Source organism: Geotrypetes seraphini, chromosome 17 (genome assembly GCF_902459505.1).
Source record: "Geotrypetes seraphini chromosome 17, aGeoSer1.1, whole genome shotgun sequence".
Taxonomy (NCBI): Eukaryota; Metazoa; Chordata; class Amphibia; order Gymnophiona; family Dermophiidae; genus Geotrypetes; species Geotrypetes seraphini.
This window is the reverse complement of record NC_047100.1, coordinates 42,993,726-43,015,504: the sequence shown is the minus strand read 5'-3', so window position 1 is coordinate 43,015,504 and position 21,779 is coordinate 42,993,726. Positions and strand designations below refer to the sequence as shown.

At 43.6% G+C, this 21,779-nt stretch overlaps 1 protein-coding gene across 4 annotated transcripts in view; it reads left to right on the top strand.

Annotated features, from left to right (window-relative positions):
• Positions 1-21,779, top strand: part of CACNA2D2 (calcium voltage-gated channel auxiliary subunit alpha2delta 2) — a 1,199,719-nt gene that overhangs the window by 309,314 nt on the left and 868,626 nt on the right. For all 4 annotated transcript variants that reach the window (XM_033926190.1, XM_033926189.1, XM_033926191.1 and 1 more), the window contains one exon: positions 12,552-12,668. In XM_033926190.1, coding sequence (XP_033782081.1) covers positions 12,552-12,668 — 117 coding nt within the window. The remainder of the gene's footprint in view (positions 1-12,551; positions 12,669-21,779) is intronic.

The window sequence follows — 21,779 nt, the reverse complement described above, 5'->3', positions numbered from 1 at the left end:
ATTAGATTAGAGGAGAGGCAGCTGCTACTGGAGTAGTATGACCATACCCCGTCATCACTTTTTTGCTGATTAAGCAACTGAGGGAAGCAGAAACTTGTGGCAGGAATGAAGATTGGGGTAGGTGGAGTATAATCTCTGCTAAAAATGGAGCCTTGAACCAAAATAATAATAACTTTATTCTTTTATACCGCCATAACCAAAAGTTCTAGGCAGTTTACACTAAAAAGAGCTGGACAATCGGCGAAATACAATAATACAGTACAACATACAAATTTGTAAAATACAATTTCAATAGTAAAACTCTCATTAAGTAATAAACTTATCGAACAAAGTGGTCTTAATTAGTTTCCGAAAACAGCTGAATACATTTACCTAGCCAAGATTGTTGCCTACCAGCTTGAAATGCTTCTAAAGGTCTTATATCTACACCCATTAATTTTTGGATAAGTAAATAAGTAGACGTTTCTAGTTTCTCTTGATGGTCTATGCAACATAAAATGAGGAAAAAGACAATCCCGATATCGGCTTAAAGCAGATACAGGAAAATTTGAATCATACTCTTGCCTCCAAAGGCAGCCAATGAAGAAAACGATAGTATGGACTAATATGGTTATTCTTTTTTAAACCAAATATCAATCGAACAGCTGTATTTGGAATTGTCCTTAATTTCCTTAGAATTTTTTTGGGTGCTCCTAAATAGATGATGTTACAATAGTCTAAAATAGATAAAGCTAATGCCTGCACCAATAGTCTGAACGATAAAGGATCAAAATATTTTTTTATGGTTCAATGTAAAAAAGCATTTTTGTACCACTAAGTTCGTGTGTTCTGCTAGTATTAAATGTTTGCTGCAGGAGTTGGCATCCTTCAATATGTCCTGCTCGGGGCAAAGACTTGGAGGGAGAAAGTGCCTTGCCTTGCCTCAGTAGCGAAGTCAGCAGCCTCCTTTCCAGCCCCCGACACTGGTATTCCTTGCATATGCTCAGTTCGTGCATGAACCAAGCATGCGTGAGGAGTACCAGAGTCAGTGCCTGGAAAAGAGGCCACCAATTTCTTCGCTGTTGAAGCAGCACTGGGGCAGTTCTGGGCAGCAGATGTAAACAGCTGTTGGGGATGGGCATCCCCACCAGCAACGGTAAAACTGAATCCTGGCTACTCCCTTGCTTGATAACACAGCATATATCTTCTCAGAGTCTGTCCTGACAGACTTTCCAGTCTCAGGGACGCGGCAGAGGAAATCAGGGCAGTAGAAGGCCGCGAAGCAGCGTGTTTACAGTGCTGCGGATGCTGCTGGAGTCTGGAGGTTTTTGGTCATCTTGCGGTGGGAGGCTTGGATGGGAGGGTCAACAGGGGTTCGGGTGCGGCGAGGAGGGGGGTGCTCCGAAGAAGAACTTACTTACATTGAGGGGGGGAGCCGCGCCAGGCGTGATATGTAAATGAGCCAGCAAGACCGCAAGGACTTTTGTATGCGCGCATGAGCACTCCTGCCGGCCACAGACCTACTGATCAGGGATCACGGATCACAAAGGGTAAGAGTGCGCATGTGCGCTTAGTGTTTTATTATAGTAGATTCTGGCTGGTTATTTACTCTGATTTTTAAAGTTAGTAGAAGAATCCTTTTGTTCCAGAGATTTCTTTCTACTGAAAGAGGCCTGACTCCTTTGCACATATTCCATGGATGTACTTAAACGTCTCTCCTGCCTTTCTTCCAAATTATATTTAGATCTTTAAGTCTGTCTCCATATGCTTAATAACAAAAAACAGTTACCGCTTTAGTAACCATCCTCTGAAATGAGTCCACCTTCTGGTTAGAGCCGTAGTTGAGAACCAGAGAAGCCAAGATTCAAATTCCATTGCCATTTCTTGTGATCTTAAGTAAACCACTTAATCCTGTGTGTCAATCAGATTTATAGGGTAATAGTCAGCCCACAGACCCCAGAGAGTCAATGCCAGGTGTGCATGGCTCCCAGCATTGACTCTCTGAGTATGTGCACTGATGCAGAAGTTGATCAGGCACTGGTCATTGGCCAATATTCAGACCTGTGGCTAGTTTACTTGAACCAAAAGGAAAGGAAGCAGGAAAGTCGTACCCCATGCAGCAAATGCACAAGCAAAAAAAAAGGGAGTCCTTCCTTAGGAACACACAATCCTTTTTGCAGAATCGCATGAAATGGATAACAGCTCAGCTCAGCTCAGCTCAACATGGCCAGTGTTTACTTGATCCATAAAAGCTGTAATTCCTTCATAGCAGAATTCAGACTCTGGGAGAGCCAGAACAGAGTTGATCCAGGCTAATTTAAAGCCTCATTGTAATTAAGAGTAAGACTGTAGAAATTCAGTGTTTTGAAAGGGTTTGTCCAACCATCTGTTATAGTTGGGTTTTTTGTTTTTTTGCTAAAGGGTTTGGTAGAAGTAAAGTGTTATTAGAATCTGTTAGAGTAAAATTGCAGATGTGCAGTGTTATGAAATGATATTTGTTAGAAGGGAAGGATAACCCCATCGTTTAAACTCTCTGGCTTGTTAAGATGCCTACTAAAAAAAAATACTTGTTAGAATTGTCTACTAATGGCTCATAAAGAAACAGGGAATTCTTTTCAGTATCTAAGAGAAGAAGGTTTCTCTGAAGACAGGAGGAGGAAGAAGAGACTGATAGAGCCCAGAGTTGCTGCAGGCCAAAAAAGCAAACAAGATGCTAGAAATTGTTAGAAAAGCAATGGTAAAGAAGACTAAGGATCTTATAATTCCTCTGTTTCGCTCCATGGTGCAACCTCATCTTCAGTATTGCATTCAATTCTGGTCAGCTATCTCAAAAAATACAGTATATAGCGGAGCTAGAAAAGGTTCAAAGAAGAGCGACCAAGATGATAAAGGGGATGAAACTCCTCTCGTATGAGGAAAGGCTACAGAGGTTAGGGCTGATCACCTTGGGAAAGAGATGGCTAAGGAGAGACATGATTGAAGTCTACAAAATCCTGACTGGTGTAGAATGGGTACAAATGGATTGATTTTTTTTTTTTTTTTAATCGAATCCACCAAACATTACAAAGACTACGGGACACTTAATGACGTTACAGAGAAATACTCTTAAAACCAATAGGAGGAAATATTTTTTCACTCGGAGAATCATTAAGCTCTGGAAAACATTGCCAGAGGTTGTGGTTTTAGAAAAGGTTTGGACTAGAGAATGACACGGTGACAAAATTCATCACCATTCCTGTCCCTACGGATAACCGTGGTAAACCATCTTCATGTCATTCTTTAAGGAGAGAGGGAAGAATCAGAGTATGAATGGCCACAACCACGGACCCAAAAGCTTTGATTTGAAGAATGCTGGTGTAGAAGGACCGAGGTTGAAACAGACACTACAGAATGACAGTCTCTGGTATCCAGAGCAGATATTGTGATGTCATAATGCCTCATTCCACCAGTGCCTAAGAGCCAATCACATCAGTGATGTCACAATGGCTTCATTATCCTTGGCTCCCATAAGAATCAGAGTATGAATGGCCACAACCACTGACCCAAAAGCTTTGCTTTGAAGAACGCTGGTGTAGAAGGACCGAGGTTGAAATAGACACTAAAAAATGACATGGGATTATTTCCTGCGGTTATCCGCGGGGACGGGAACGGGTGATGAATTTTGTCACCGTGTCATTCTCTAGTTTGGACAAGTTCCTGGAGGAAAAGTTCATAGTCTGCTATTGAGACAGACATGGGGGAAGCCTCTGCTTGCCCTTAGGTCGGTAGCATGGAATGTTGCTACTATTTGGGGTTTTTCCAGGTACTTGTGACCTGGATTGGCCACCGTGTAGGTGGGATACTGATCCAATAAGGCTATTCTTACGTTCTCCATTGTTTATCAATTTCCAATGAATAGGAGATGCTAAGTGTTCCCATGTTAACTCTAATGACAACATTAGTGTGTGACCAGCAAAATAAAAATGTGAAAAAGTACCGCGTTTGATTTGCAGTTAATGTGCAGAGAAATCCCACATTAAAAGACATATTAATTGCAAATCTTAACACACTGTAGTAAAAAGGGCCCCTTATTCGTTAGGATTTAAAAGGAGGATGGATTTAGACATTGAAAGCAAAACCCTTTTTCTGGAGCCATATGAAGACATTCTCTGGGGAAAACATGATTGAACTCTCGTGACTTTAGTCATGTTTTCCCAGAGAGGCTCATCTGTGCGGATCCGTTTTAATTTTCTTGTCCCTTGATTCTATGCAGACCAGAATATTGTTGTTTTGCTGAGAAACAATGTAAGTGTCGATTTATAGACCAAAGTTGCTGACGTTGCCAGCACCAGTGTCTGAGTCAGCAGCATGCGCACAATGCCTCCCTCCAATCTAAAATCCACTCACTGCTTTCTTTAGCTCCTCAAAGACGGGGGAAGAAAGGCAGAATCCCAAACAAACCGTAAGAGGACCCGGTGGACCCACCACCGCGGCAAAACTGCTGTGTTAACATTCTCCTTTGTCAGCCTCCAGTTCTACCCCTTCCCTCCCCAGTCACCAACAGAAACCGACAGCCTGACAGACACTCTGAAATAACCCATTTTTATTATTCTCCTTTAACAAATAAATGTTTTAATTTTCACCGTTCTATCCCTCTCATTCATTTCCTGAACTTTGCTGTCTCTTTTTTTTTTTTATCTTTCCTTCCTCCGTGTCCTCCTTTTTTGTATTTCGTTTCACCCCCTGTTCATTTTCCAGACGGTTGCCAGCCCCTCTTGCCGCCGCTGTTGCACTGCAGTTACAGTAACCTGTTACCGACAGCCTAAATTGTTTCCTGGTAATGGCAGCCGGCCCCATGTCAGCCTTATCACTGCCTGCTTGATTATACCTGGCGCTACATAGAAGCTGACAACCTGCTAATGCAGCACAGACACGGCAGTGATTATATTCATACCATGAAACATAAGTGCCAGGCAATGAAAGTCTGACAATGGGCATGGACAGCTGCACCAGGGCTGAAGATTGCAATATATATATTTTTAATTATTATTATTATCTTCGACTATTCCAGGTGGATTATGAGAGGGTAACAGTCGCATTTTTAAATGGTTAATTACTGGTTAAAAATGTATCATGATGATCAATTTAATGGGTGAAGTGCTACATAAAACAACTTTATGCTGATACAAGGAAGCATACGCTTGGGGGTAGAGAATGACACGGTGACAAAATTCATCACCGTTCCCATCCCCGCGGATAACCGCGGGAAATAATCCCATTTCATTTTTTAGTGCCTATTTCAGCCTCAGTCCTTCTACACCAGCGTTCTTCAAAGCAAAGCTTGCGGGTCAGTGGTTGTGGCCATTCATACTCTGATTCTTATGGGAGCCAAGGATAATGAAGCCATTGTGACATCACTGATCGTGATTGGCTCTTAGGCACTGGTGGAATGAGGCATTATGACATCACAATATCTGCTCTGGATACCAGAGACTGTCATTCTGTAGTGTCTGTTTCAACCTCGGTCCTTCTACACCAGCATTCTTCAAAGCAAAGCTTGCGGGTCAGTGGTTGTGGCCATTCATACTCTGATTCTTCCCTCTCTCCTTAAAGAATGACATGAAGATGGTTTCCCGCGGTTATCCACGGGGACGGGAACAGTGATGAATTTTGTCACCGTGTCATTCTCTACTTGGGGGTGAGAGGATGGGTAGCCTAGTGGCTAATGCAGCTGACTGATATCCTGGTCAATTGAGTTCAGCTAACCCTCCATTTCCCCAGGTACACACACTTTGACATACACACGCACACTTAGATTGACACAACCACCCACCCACATACTTTGATTGACACACACGCGTGCACACACGCGCGCTCTCTCTCTCTCTCTCTGATTGTGAGCCCACCAGGGACTGCGAACATAGCTGTATATATTGTATACATCTAGGGCTCCTTTTACAAAGCCATGCTACTGTCTCCTTTTGGGCAGGCGGTAGATTTTCAGATAGCGTGCGCTAATCCGGTGCGTGCGTTAAAAACCCTAGCGCACCTTTGTAAAAGGCGCCCCTAGTAGCAGTATGGAAATAAGTAGTGGTATTAGAAGCTTGATACTGAGCTAGAAAGTTAGAACCTAAGACTTGCCATGTAAGGTCAGGCCAACATTTCTCTTGTCTGGTATCATATCTCAGAGAGTGCTTACAAGAAAGAAAAGACATAGAAAGTTGTCCATTCCCTGTCAAAGCTCTTTAATAATCATGATCTAGGAATGCATGACATCCCTTTTACTCTAAATAAGCCGTGATTTATCATCTCTATATACAGTACCTGTCTAAGCTCATATTGAACTTGGTTTTGCTATCTTTCATATTCTTCTATTCACTTTATTCAAACTGCAAGACAAGTTACAAGTAAAGGCTATTATACAGATTTTTAAATTGAATTACATATATGGTCAATATCCTGTTCTTGTATACAATAATCTACTGAAAAACATAACGAGCTGTTACTGTATATACTTGAATATAAGCCGAGATTTGGGAGCCCAAAAATGGAGGTCTCAGCTTATATTTGGGTCAGCACCCCCCCTCTTCCCTGCCTTGTTGTGAGCCTCTGATGGACTGCCAGGATCTGCATCATGTCCTCCCCCCGCCCTGTCTATTGTACCTCTTGTCTGCTGATATCTTGCATGCCGCCGCACCTTCTGTATGACCCGCGTACCTGGAATCCCTGGTGCTTCCAGAGGTGTAGCAGGCAGGAGTGCGCTTTCCACGCTCCTGTCCCGCTGCTGAGCCAGTCACTGCCGCAAGTTCTGGTGGTTCAGCTGTACGCTGCCACCCGGCGCTGAGCAGCTTCCTGAATGGCTGCCCTGAATTCTCACGAGTCGTACAAATAACGTGTAGATGCGGGCATCAAGATTTGGTGGCAAAGAGCAGAACGAGCCTGGTCTTCAAAACCCACTCTTACTGCAGCCAAAAGTGCAGCACAAGCAAAGTAATCGGTCATAAAAGTCGTGGACTCGACACACAACGTGTTTCGGCTAAAATGCCTGCATCAGGAGTCCCTGATAATAACAAGCCAAATATGAAAGCCAATTTCGTGAGGATAAGTGTATAGAAGGAATGAATAGTGCTATGGCACTTAGCTGCGATCACCAGCGGCAGACTAAAATAGGCAAAGATAAATTGAAGCTCCCCCGACCTTGATAAAGTCATGCAAAATGTGTCAGAAAGTGGACTAATCTGCTAAAAAGCTAAGTTATCGAGTATAAATTAAGAAAAAAGTTATTTATGAACAAAAATTAATTGTGAAATAATGCTATACTGGGAATTATGAAGAATAACACCAGTACGAGTTCAACTACTCGGGTGGAGATCTGAACTCCCCTATGGTATTAGCATTACTGGTTATGCTTAAGATACTTATGTTACTGCGTATTAATTTTGTATCTCTATATTTTATGTTTTACTTATGTACATCGCTTTGTAAACAGATTTAGCGATAAATCAAATGTTAATAAACCTTGAACCTTGATAAGATAAACAACGTAAGAAACGATAAATAGCAAACTATTGTAGTTGATGTTGGGTCTTGCAACTGAAGGTTGCAGTTGAGCACGCAATAGTCCGCATTCTATAACCCTGGCGCATATAGTAACATAGTAGATGACGGCAGATAAAGACCCGAATGGTCCATCCAGTCTGCCCAACCTGTACTGGTAACTGCATATGTACTGGTAACTTTCCCGATCCGCCCATGCCTCTCCAACATCAACACCCTCCATGCACTAAAGCAGTCGGGTTTTCAGGATTTTCCCAATGAATATGCATGAGATCTATATGCATGCACTGCTTTCAATGCATAGTCATTGGGGAAATCCTGAAAACCCGACTGGAATACGGCTCTCGAGGACCGGAGTTCCCTACCCCTGCACTAAAGGATTTCCGCACTAAAGTTATAGAATTATGACTAAGTGCAATTAAATGCGTAACTGCAAATTAGTAGCAATTATCATCAATTAACTCCCATGATAGCCGATTATTGGTAGTTAGAGCCAAATATTGCCTAATTTATCAATTAAGTTATGCTAAGCACAAAAAATGTGAATACAAGGTTATAGAATGAGGGGGCTCCGGTATAATTTGTTAATTTATTACACCTACAGGCTGCTCGGTTCAGTGATTTTATTACTCGCCACTGCCGCGGTGTGTGAAGCAGGCAGCTGCCAGGCTTCGGCAGGTTTTCTCCTTCAGACAAAGTCAAAGTACTTCCTTCTAAGATCAGAAACAAAAAATCCTTCCATTCTGCAGCACTGCTCCTTTGCGTTGCCAAAAGTTCATTTTATTTTTCTGTAGATTTGAACTTACCTGTCAAAAGGGGTGCCTAGTTAGGATATCAGCTTACCGAATACTGTTGTCAGGGAGCAGAATGTCCTGACTGGTAGAAAGAAACATTCTCGTCGCAGGAACAAATTCCCAGAGGTTACCATTGACAGCTGATTTACTTTTCTCATTACAGAATGCACCGATGTCAGTCTGCCCTATCCCTCCATAGAACTCTTCCATCCCCTTATCCGCAGATTCTCTTCCCTTCTTCCTAGCTATTCTTGCATCGTTCTAAAATGAACAATGAGCTAATGACATCATCATTACGACAAATAACATTTTCCATGGAGGAAAGAGAATTTCCCGATTTACCAGCCTGCACACTTGTTACAAATCGTACATAAACGAACGCTGAAAATGAGTTTATTTTCATCCTGTGTTTTTGCATTGCTGAACTTCTGACAAATAGCTTCACAAAATGTCCTGTGTCCATATAGTTAATTGCCTCCGTTTCAATAAAGGATATTCTGATCAAGTTGGAGAATATTTGACTCTGCCCCATGAAGATTTACTCTTGAGCAGAATACTTTGTATAGCTACATATTTGGCAGAATAGAAGCCTCATCATTACCATATTAATTATGAAGCTCAAGGTTACTTGAATTGTCCCCAGATTTAGAAGCTTGTCTCCGGCAACATATGTTTCATCCTGGCACTCACCTCTATCCAGAGACAGCACTCGTTGGTCAGCTTTAGCTCTGTATCTCACTGCAGACAAATTGGAAACATAAAACTCTCTCTAAAATCCTCATTTAGACGTGTTTTGCCCTTTCAAGGGCTGCATCAGGGGTTAGATAAAAACCAGCAGGTGCATTTTCAGGTTTTCACCTATCTGGTAGATACAGAATTCTTCGTGTTTCCAATTTGTCTGCTGTGAATAGAATGTTATACAGCTTTACTCTGCTGGTCTGCTCCATTTCTTTGCTGTTCTGGTTCTTGTGGATCATTTGCCTATCTGTTTTGTAGGCAATTGGGACTTTTGTGCTGCCCGTGCCTGACTCAATAGAAATTCAAGGTTGCCTGCCTGCCTCGATGTGACCAATACAAAGCCTTCAGCTGCTGCTGGAGCCCAAAGACAGAGAAGTGACAGTGAAGGATCAATTAGAAACACCCCATTGGGTCAACTAGGAAAAAAGATGAGAGAGAGAAGTCCAGCAGGCAGGTAGAAGCAGCCAGACAGAGTGTAGGAACAAAAGAGAAAGGGGACAGGCAAGGAAACCTTCTCATGCAACACTAAAAGTCATTGAACTATAGTCTGAGGAAGGGCCTCCTTCCTCGCAAAATGTGTCCCACATTTGCCTGAAAAAATAATCTGGTCATCTTAACCAAGCCCCCAGATTCTGCCGAGACTCTCTGCCTGGCAGTGTCAACTGCTACTTCAACATGTCCCCATCTCCAAGGCCATGCTGCTTTCCCCTGGACTCTATAGTAGAGAATGATATGGGGGAAAAAATGTTCCCCATCCCCGCGGGAACTCAATCTCCCATCCGGTCCCTGCAAGTTCTTTTCCTAACCCTGCCCCATTCCATCAAGCTCTGTCCTCATCTGCACACACCTCAAACACGTTAAAATCATAAGTGTTTGAGGCTTGTGTGGTTAAGGCAGAGCTTACATGAATGGGGCAGGGACAGTGACAGTGACAAAACTCATAGGGACAGGGAAATTGAGTTCCTGCGGGAAAGGGGAAAAATTGGTCCCCTATGTCATCCTCAACTCTATAGCCTCCCAGTTGGATCTAAGTGGCAGGTATTGAACACCAGCCTGCACTGTTCACTAGTTTCAGCCCTGCACTGCTACTGCTGCACCCTTACTGCTGCTGCCGCCACCACCAACACCACCACAACTAGTTCCATGGTCACTGCTGCAATAATTGGAGGCCATGTTTCAAAAAGGGTGGGGGCATGACCACTGCGAGGCAGGCAGGAGGACATGTTGATCAGTGTTGTTGCTGTTCTAGTGGTGACGCGTCAAAACCGCGTGGGACATTGCCGCGCCGACAATCCTGCATAGGACTTCTGTGTTCCACATTAAAAGTGTTCCTGTTAGCACTCAGAGGGGAGGATGTGGGGGTGCGTGGGGGAGGGAATGCCCCCACTAAAATGACAAGTGTTCATGCTCACCTTGGGGGTAGGGTTTGCCCCCCCCCCACTACACTGAAAACTGCTGATTACCCGAAAACTGAAGGAAAACTGAAGGTGAGCATAAACACTTATCAGTTTAGACTCCCAACTCACAGTGGTAACGCGAACACTTTGAACATGGCGCGCTGAAGTCCTGATTATAAACATCTGTGCATGGAAGGTTAAGGGACTTGGTGCCAGTGCTATGATGGTCCCTGTTTACAACCGGCGCTTGTACTTTTATTAGTACTTTTTGCACATATCGGTTGGCGACTGAGCACTTTATTAATATTTATTGGCACTTTATTATTCAACTTGTGGAGTATTTTTATTGACTATAGTCTTAATATCTCCTTAATTTTGAGAGTTAGTGTAAATTCCTGATCAGAAGTATAAAATCCTGTAAAATCCAAGTTGCTTGCCTTTGCTTCCAATCCATAACAGGTTCATCCCCAATCTACCTGTCTCGCCAAATTTCCAGGCACAACCTGTACACGTAGTGCTTACTTGTTCACCTTTCCATCCTTGAGGGGCTGCGTCTACAAGAGGTTCCTCAATCGAACACTATCATTTCAAGCAGGCAAATGGAACAAACGTTTAACCAACTTTATTTCAAACGCACTTTCTTATCAAACTTTCAGGAAGTCAATCAAAACTTATCTCTTTGACAAATTTCTCTGACTCCACTTCTATTCCTAAAACACTCCCAGATAAACTCGATTAATCTCAACATGCTAATATAAGTTCAAAAGTTTTTTGTATAATCGCTGTCTGTACTATATACAGTCTGTTCCTCTGTAAACCACTCTGAACTATCTGTGGTATTGTGGTATATAAAAATAAAGTTATTATTGTTATATTGCTACCCTGTTGCCATCATCACTCTCTGTGTGAAATGTAGTGATTATTTTCTTTACTCAGTCTCGAGGTGGACAGAAACCTAGTGCACTTCATCATAAGGCGTATGGGGACAGACTTAAAGATCTCAATCTGTATTCTTTGGAGGAAAGGCGAGAGAGGGGAGATATGATAGAGAGGTTTAAATACCTTCGTGGCATAAAGGCACACGAGACGAGTCTTTCATTTGAAAGGAAGCTCTGGAATGAGACAGCATAGGATGAAGCTAAGAGGAGATAGGCTAAGGAGTAATTTAAGGAAATACTTTTTTACAGAAAGGATGGTAGATGCATGGAACAGTCTCCCAGAAGAGGTGATGGAGATAGAGACTGTGTCTAAATTCAAGAGGGCCTGGGATAGGCACGTGGGATCTCTAAGAGAGAGGAAGAGATAATGGTTACTGCAGATAGGCAGACTAGATGGGCCATTTGGTCTTTATCTGCCATCATGTTTCTTTAACCATAAAGTTCTATGACATCACAATGCAGATGTAAAAAGCCTTAGCCTATAAGAAGAGGAGATGCAAATGTTAAAAGCTTTAGCCAATAGGGAGAGGAAGAGATAATGGTTACTGCGGATGAGCCAGTAGATAGATTGTGAGTCTACCGGGTCAGATAGGGAAAATGATTGAGTACCTGATTGTAAATCACTTAGATAACTTTGATTGGTGGTATATAAATACCTAAAATAATTTAAAAAAAAAAAAATTTTCCTTTATCTGTCACCATGTTTCCATGTTTCTAAGAATAGGGAAACAAGCCATTATGACATCACCGATGAGGTTGGCTCTTAGGCATTGGTGGAATGGGGCATTATGACATCACAATACAAGGGACCGCTGAAAAGTTTTCAGCCCAACCAAAAAGAGAATGATGTGGAGCCATGAAACATTTTCCACACTGTGTCTGAATTCAAGAAAGCGTGGGATAGGCACGTGGGATCTCTTGGAAAGAGAAAGAGATAATGGTTACTATGGATGGGCCATTTGGCCATTTATCGGCCATCATGTTTCTATGAAATTTACCCTACATAGCAAAGTGGTTTTTTTGATGTTCCGTCAATGGCAAAAATATTATTAGATTGCTTTTCTGTGTCTCTTCTGACTACTGAGCTGCTTCTTTAGAGCAGAAACTTGGCTTAGATCTTTATTCTTGCTATAAGAATTGTCCCTCTTTTTTTTCTCTCTCTCCTACAGATTTACAGCGACAACAGAAATTTATTTGAAATCAAGGAGAATGTGCCCAAGAAGTTGGTGGAGAAGGTGGCTGGAGACATTGAGAGCCTCCTGGCAAAAAAAGTCCAGGCTCTAAAGGTAAAATCGCCGTTTCTGTGCAGCCGCTCTTTCTACTCGCTCAGCTTTGGTGCTGGCTTAGGATGTTTCTTGAATGACAGTTGTCCATTGCAATTATAGGGCCTGGTCTGCTGTAACAGTACATTGACACAGTTTTTGCACACTGTAGGACACTGGTTCCCAACCCTCTCCTGGAGGACCACCAGGCCAGTCAGGTTTTCAGGATAACCCTAATGAATATGCATATAATGGAGGTGACAGGCAGGCAAATCTGTTCCATGTGCATTCATTAAGGCTATTCTGAAAACCTGACTGGCTAGTAGTCCTCCGGATCAGGATTGGGAACCACTGCTGTAGGACACCAGAGGCCTTATTTATAAAAGATATTTCCCAGAGGCACAAAGTGGTCCTGGCCTATCTGGAGAGTGCCATTAAATATCACTACAGACTGCCTTGCTCTAGTGCTGGCACATGACAGGGATGGAGCTAGATTGCGATTGACATTTTTGAACACCGTCATAATTATGGCTAAGAGAAAGGAAAGACCAATCACAGCAAGCAATATAACACCTTTCACACCTGAACATTATCAAAAATTGGAATATTAAAAAGTACATAGATAGCGGTAATCAGCATTTTGTTACTGGTCCTAATTTTTGTCTTTTTCAAAAAAATATACCTTACATAGGGCTCCTTTTACTAAGGTGCGCTGGCGTTTTTAGCGCACGCAGGAAATTACCGCACGCTACGCTTCTAGAACTAATGCCAGGGGGGCGGGACAAGATGGCGATGTGAGGAGCCGAGAGAGACGTTTTGAAATCTTTTCCGAGCCTGCTTTTCCTAATTAAAAATAATACCTTTTTCTTCCATGCCTCATACGAAGAGGAAAGGGGTGGTCAGGGTCACTTCCTCGCCGGCCCTGGCGTCCACCCCGGTGCAGCAGACTATGGACTGTTTCTTTTCAGCCCTCCCGGCGGCTGCATATTCCGGTGCTGGGCGGCGATTTGAGGGAGTCGCTTGCCCTTTCGGGCACTAAAATATCTTTGTCTCCTCCGGGTTCCTTCATGCCTCCGTGTCTGGCGACCGCTGAGACGAGAGACATGCGATCCTGAAAGTGGAGACGCAGGGTCTCCCGGCGAGGGTACAACGTCTACGGCTGGACAGCTGATGGAAGCAAGCAAGAGAGGGGAGTCTATTCTTTCCGACGGAGGTTTCCATGAATAGCATCTGGCATTTGCTTCAGCGAATGGAGGGGAAAATGGAAAAATCAACTGAAGAGGTAACTAAAATAACTGAGAAATTGGATTTACTAACTGGAACAGTTGAAGCAATGAGGTTAGACTTTACAGTCCAAGCTAAGCAGATGCAGGAGGAAATACAACATTTACACCAGTTTAAGGTGGCTTCAATTAAAGATAGTTCCTCTATTCATAAGAAATTAGAGCAATTTGAAAATTTTAATAGACGTTTGAACCTCCGTATCTTAAATTTCCCACAAATTTCGGGTGTGTTGCCTCTTGACTTATTGAAAAGATACTTGATTGAAAATTTAGAAGTTTCTCCAAATTGTATTCCTCCAATAAATAAAATTTATTATTTACCAAATAAGAAGATGCCTGGAAGAGAAGAAGGTGAAAATGAGATTGAAAAGAGGGAAGAAAAATGGGATAGATTTTGCAAATGTGACTGCTCTTCTTGAGCAAGATGTAAATATGATTATGAAATTGTTCTTTTAAAAACTCTCAAAAACTATTTGGGGAACAGAAAATATGGATATATCCTGATGTCGCGAAGACCACTCAAGAACGGAGGAAAGAATTTCTCTCTATGCGTCAAGAGGCTATTAATTTGGGAGCTACGTTTCTCTTAGCGTACCCCTGCAAATGCTTTTTTAGGTATTTAGGAGTTAAATATACATTTTTCTCTGCAAATCATCTGAAGGAATTCTTAGATGCTAAGAAGATCATCAAAGATTGAGGGATAATGGAAGTAGCGGGTGCTTAGATACATTTGTTTAACTAAATGCCTTTTTAATTTTCTCTCATTTTTTTACTGCTTGATCACCCCCTATTATGGTGGTCTAAAAAGGGGATAAAGTGTATAGTTGTAAAAATGAAATAGTATAACTTTTGGTTTGTTTTTCCTCCCTGTGTTTAATGGAACAAGATATATTCTTGTAAATTTTGATGTATAATTAGAAATAAATGAAAAAAAAAAAAAAAGAACCAACGCCAGCTCAATGCTGGCATTAAGGTCTAGCGTGCTCGGCAATGTAGCGAGCGTTAAAGCCCTAACGCAGCATAGTAAACGGAGCCCATAGCTTTTTAAAAATTTATTTCAAGAAATATTTTCAATAAAACATTTAACATGAAAGGAGCATTATATCTGTACCAAACATGATAAGCGCTTATCGTTTTGCAGAATCGACCCATTCCCTTTTCCAAATAACACCACCAAAGGAGATTAGTAATCCAACATGATATCTGTTTCAGTATACCGCATCAGGGAATCCAATCTATTGGAAAGGCTAAAAAAAAAAAGCTTCGTTTCATTATTTCATGAAATAGCACAAAACAATGTGTCTGCTGGAAACTTATACAGTGGTACCTCGGTTTATGTTTGTTTTGCAAGACGAGCAAAACATTCGCAAAATCAGCGCCTTGGAAATCAAGCTTGCCTCGATTTTTGAGCAGCGCCCCCCGTGATCTGGCACCCTCCCCCCCTCGATCCAGCATCGCCCCGCTCGCGTCGCAACCCCCCCCCCCCCCCCGCCGCGATCTGAAATCCCCCAGCACCCACCTGAACACGATGCTTATCCCCATCTGGCCGCCAGCATTGGCACCAACGCACAGGATATGCCGGTGCCGGTGCCCGAAGATCTGCCTTTTCTTCTTTGCTGGGCCTTGAGCATCTGCGCATGCTCAAGGCCTTCGAGTTCACGCTCTCTCCGAGAATCTCGTGAACTCGAAGGCCTTGAGCATGCGCACATGCTCAAGGCCCAGCAAAGAAGAGACATAGATCTACGGGCACCGGCACCGGCATGTCCTGTGCGTTGGTGCTGGTGCCGGCAGCCAGATGAGGGTAAGCATCGTGTTCGTGTGGGTGCTGGGGGATTTCAGATTGCAGCGGGGGATGCGACGCGAGCGGGGGAATGCTGGATCGCGGGGGGGGGGGTGGCGGATCACGCGGGAGAGGCCTTCAGGGGGAGCAATGCCGGTTCTCGGGGGGAGGGGGATAGAGCAGCGCCGCTGGCCTCGGGGGGGGGGGGGGGGTGGGGAGGGGTGGGAACGTATCAAGCGAGTTTCCCTTAGTTCCTAAGGGGAAACTCGCTTTGATATACGAGTATTTTGGTATACGAGCATGCTTCTGGAATGAATTATGCTCGTAAACCAAGGTACCACTGTATAGGCTAATATTTAGTGCTATTTAATTGGCCAGAAATTGCGCTGACCAGTTAAATAGTGCTTAACAGACTAACTCCCCTTTTACTAAACTGCGGTAGAGGTTTCAGCCACAGCCTGGAGCGTTAAATGCTGGCGCAGCTCCGACGCTGTTCTGATGCTGATAGAATTCCCATGAGCGTTGGAGCATTTAGCGCTCCAGGCTGCAGTAGAAACCTCTACCCCAGCTTAGTACAAGAGGGCCTAAATGTGAATATTTATTATGAGATAACTGGTTATCTCTGCTGAATATTCCCAGTTAACAACTAAAAGTTAGCCAATTGTATAGAGCATAAGAATTGCTGCTGCTGGGTCAGACCAGTGGTCCATCATGCCCAGCAGTCCGCTCCTGCGGCGGCCCTCTAGTCAAAGACCAGCACTCTAACTCAGACTAGTCCTACCAGCGTACTTGTCTAACTTTGTCTTGAAACCCTGGAGGGTGTTTTTCCCTATGACAGACTCCGGAAGAGCGTTCCAGTTTTCAACCACTCTCTGGGTGAAGAAGAACTTCCTTACATTTGTACGGAATCTATCCCCTTTCAATTTTAGAGAGTGCCCTCTTGTTCTCCCTACCTTGTCCTTATCTACTAAGTCTATCCTCTTCAGTACCATGAATGTTTTGATCATGTCCCCTCTCAATCTCCTCTGTTCGAAGGAGAAGAGGCCCCGTTTCTGTAATCTTTCACTGTATGGCAACTCCTTCAGCCCCTTAACCATCTTAGTCGCTCTTCTCTGGACCCTTTCGAGTAGTACCGTGTCCTTCTTCATGTGCTGATCGCAGTACTCCAGGTGAGGGCGCACCTTGGCCCAGTACAGTGGCAAGATGACTTTCTCCGATCTGTTCGTGATGCCTGGCAATTTTTTCAGCACTAACTGGCCAAGTTTAGTGGATAAATCGGACCACGCAAATAGCAGTCCTGTCTCTGGCCGCTATAAACTTTAACCAACCAGTGCTGAATATTGAATTAGCTGATTAAGTTTATGCCATCCCAAAATAAACCAGATATTCAATGTCAGTCACTGGAAATGGCCCGGCATTGAATATTCATGGTCAGTGCTGACCGCAGGCAGCCACATTGCTCTGTGCCATTAAGTAAAATTGAGATATGAAGTTTTATAAATTGGTCAAAATCTTTTTATAGCTTTTTACCCGTTAAATAACTTGTGTTTTCTGGGAGACTGGGTTCCCTAATGTGGTGCACTAAAACATTAATTGATGTGGAACCCCATCATGTAGGATGCTGTGTCCCTGTTATAGTCACAGCTGCAATTGTCTGGTCATGTTGTCATAATAGATGTTATGTTTACGATGAATTAATAGATCTAACCCACCTCAAACTCTGCCCCGGAGGATTTGGCAGAATAGAAGACCACCAATAATATAACATAACATGTTGCATGACTAATTTATATTACTATGAGAGACACCACAGGGGAGTGAGGGAAGGGGAGGAATCCAGGATATGGGAAAAGAGGGAAGGGGAAAAACACTCAATTTATATTTCATTTAGCATTCTCCTCCCCCCACACTTTTTTAGGGGGAAAATGTTATGCTAGTTTCTATTTGGATGGGTTTATATTCGAGAGCATACGGTAATCAGAATTCCCTTGGTCTTCTGTTCCACATGTTTCTTAATACACCCCCTAATATTTAATTTATTTATTGTTGGGATTTATTTACTGCCACTCAAGGTGTTTTACAACAATAAAAACATTCAAATAACAATACAAGTTATGACATAGTATGTTACATTACAATGCCAAACAGAATATTATGTGTTATCATCAATCGACTAACGCAGGCTGGACTCCTCATTAGACCCGTTTACTATTTTTTATTGGAAATTTATTATATATTGTTTCATAATCTTTTCTTCTTCTTTTTCTTCCTTATTCTTAGTTCTTATTGCTTTTATTTTATCTAATATTTCATACCGTGTTTCCCTGAAAATAAGACAGTGTCTTATATTAATTTTAGGCACAAAAAAGGCACTAGGTCTTATTTTCGAGGTATGTACATGATCTTCTCTCCCTTCCTCTCCTTCACCCCAGTTTTTCCTCTTTCCTTTCTCTCCCCCACATGTGCAGCATCTTTCCATCCCTCGTGCAGCAGTCCCTTGTGCGAGCACTCCCTCCCTGCCCCCTCTCCCCCCAAGCACCCGTCGTGCAGCCAAATCCCCGTCCTTCCCTCCCTCCCATTGGAACCTGGCCGTGAGCCATACTTACCTCCCTAAGCAGAGTTTCTAACAGGCTGCTTCGGCCTTGTTCGCCCTTGTTACTGCCATCAGTAACTCGGCAGAGTGAATTCACCGGCGGACAAGGCCGAAACAGGCTGTTAGAGTGCTGCCGGCTCGACTCTGCTTAGGGAGGTAAGGATGGGGATTCGGCTGCATTTTGGGTGTTGGGGGGGGAGGGGGTGCTCTCTCAAGGGTCCTGCTGCACAAGGGAGGGGAGGGAAGGGAAACTGCTGGCAAATCCTGGGACTAGGGCTTATTTTGGGGGTTAGGGCTTATATTAAGACCTACCCCAAAAATCCAGCTAGGGCTTATTTTCGAGGTAGGTCTTATTATCGGGGAAACACAGTAGTAAACAGCTAAATATATTTCAAACTATGAACCATGATGAAAGGCTTGAAACAGAATATCACGTCGGAGGGGTGTACCTGCCAAGCAAGCTAAGTACATAGTTCATTGTTTGAAATGTATTTAGCTGTTTAATATGAAATATTAGATAAAACAAAAGCAATAAGTACTAAGAAGAAAAGATTACGAAACAGTATATAATAAATTTCCAGTAAAAAAAATACTAAACGGGTCTAATGAAGAGTCCAGCCAGCGTGAGTCTTGCGACCCAGTTGGTAGTCTGAAGTTCCCGTGGTATTTCTTTAGCTAGTTTGAGTCCAACTTTTACTAAGCACTGTGGTGTTGGTTAAGGAACATTACAGTATGCAATAAAGCATTTTAATAGACAACATGGGGTATAAGAAAGGTGAAACATAGAGCAGGGCTGACTGAAAAGTAATGAGACTGCCTCTGTTTTTCTTTCCATGAAGTAGACATGGAAATGCTGTGCTGGTTCTCGTGAATCACTTATGCACATCGATGTTTCTGAACCTGCAATTGGACTGCCACAGTCTTCGTTATTGGGTCACAGAGAGAGGAAGAGCTTTCTACGTTTCGTCAGGGCAGATGAGGAAGACATGTTATCCTCTTTGAATTGTTTCCACTACCGAAATACTGCAGCAACATTTCAAGGGTTTCATTACCACTCTTTCCAAGTTTAGCACAAAATTCAATGGCACACCTCTGGAATATTCTCACAGACATGTCTTCCTCATTTGCCATGACAAAACGTACGAATATAAGTGCTGGCCATGAAAATCCACATGTCTTTAAGCTGTCAAATGTTAAAATTATACCTATAATTTGTTTATCAGCATTTGGGCATATCGAGAACAATTTTGCATAGGTTGTTTAGGTAGAAAAAGAGCATCCAAGTAGGGACATTCCCAGTTTGCAATGTACCATATATTCTTGAATATAAGTTGAGACCCCCAAAAAGGAGGAAAAATGGTTGACTCGAATATGTCAGTCAACTTAATATTCAAGTGCCCTGCCCGGACCTGCACCCAGCGCCCCCTCCCTTCCCTGCCAGGCTTTGCACTCATCCCCCTTCCCTCCCTTTCCTGCCAGGCACTGTATCCAGTCCCCTTCCTTTTTTCCCTCCCTCCCAGAATCTGCACCCTGACCCTCCTCCCTGCCCTGTCCGTCGTTCCTGCTCTGCCAATCCTTGGTGGTCCACAGATGGAGCGGGTAAGAGCGAGCTTTCCGCCCCGTTGCTAACCCAGTCGGTCCGTCACTGCCGTGTCCACCGCAAGTTCCGGTTTCTTCATCCGCTGAGCAACAGGAGCGCACTTTGGTGCTGCTGTTCGGCGCCCTGACCGGCTCCAGCAAATTCTAGAGCCAGTCAGGAAGCCGCTCAGCCTCAAGCAGCAGCATCAAAGCGCGCTCCTGCTCGTGCCGCTCAACGGCTGAAGTAACCAGAACTTGTGCAGCCATGGCAGCAACTGACCGACTGACCAGGTTAGTAGCGGGGCAGGCGCGCGGAAAGCTGGCTTCTGACCGCTGCACCTATGGACCACCAGGGATTGGCAGAGCAGGTACAACAGACAGGGTAGGGAAGGGGTCAGGGTGCAGAGCCTGCAATAAGTCTGGGAGGAGGGCACTGGCCCGAATATAAACCGAGACCCCCATTTTTGAGCCAATTTTTGAGCCCCAAAATCCAGGTTATTATTCGAGTATATACGGTATGTTACAATAAGCTAGTGCAGTGTATCGCAAAACTGTGTGCCTCCTGAGATTTCAGGTGTGCCGCAGCACACTGGAGAGGAAGAGAGCGCCGGCTGACTACCCACAGGCTGTGGCTCTCGTGGCGATAGGCATGTCCTGTAGACAAACAGCTGGCACCAGCACACCACCTTCTCTCTGGCCCTCTTCCCTGCTGGTACCCCTTTCTGGCATCTCAGGCCCCGTCCGGAAGGCCTTCGCGCGTGTGATGTCATGACGTCCGCACATTTCTGGGTGCCTCGAGCCGTGGCCTCTACGTGTAGTGTGCCATGGCTCGAGAAAGTTTGTGGGACACTGAGCTAGTGGAATATGGATGGAGCTGTTTTAAGAATATCTATTTTAAAAAGGAATAGCATTACATGGGAACTCTGTACATTTAAATACTGCAGACATCATATATATATACAAGAGCACATTTTACAAAACTGCATGCTCAAGACGGAATCAGTTATGAAGCCAAGTTCCATATTTATTTTCCTTTTTTTGTTGTTGCTTGATTTATCTTTGGATGTGAAGGAGGTAAGCACAATTTCCTCTCAGCTACTCTTCCAAACCTCAGGTTCAAACAGTTAACTAATAGTTATAGGTGCCTAGGTTTCAAGTTTATTAAAATTTGATTAATTGTTTTGCATAAGATTCTTTGCGATGTACAATTAAAATGAGGGGAATCCAGGTAATGCCCCATCTTACTCATTTCTCTGCCCTCTTTTTTGACTTATGTGTAAAATTTAGGTGCATAACTTATAACTGATTGTAATTAACATCAATAATTATTTGTTAAGAAGTAAATTATTGGCGCTAATTATCTTGTGGGTACGTGACCAAAATTACATGTGCAATTTTTAGTGCTTTTTATAGAATTTGGGTGTACTTGTGGGCAGAGAATGTGTCTTCTATTTAGAAATATAGACCCTGATTCTATAAATGGCACCTAACTTCTAGGCACTTTGGAGCGCAATTATCGATCATCCACTAGGTGTAGGGTTACCAGACGTCTGGATTTGCCCGGGCATGTCCTCCTTTTTGAGGACATGTCCGGGGGTCCAGACGGCTTTTCAAAACCTGGCACTTTGTCCGGGTTTTGAAAAGCCTCCTCTAAATCGCGTGGGGCAGGAGGAAATCCGCGCATGCACGAGAGCCGGCAGCAGGGGGGCGGGGTTAGGGCGTGATTGGGAGCGGGACTGGGGCATAACGGGGCGGGGATGGTTGGGACTTGGTGGGCCTGGGGGTGGGTATAAGGGTTTGGATTTTCTTCTATTAAAATCTGGCAACCCTAGCTAGGTGCCATTTATAGAATCATGATTAGCACCATCTAAGACAGGGGTTGGGAACTCCGGTCCTCGAGA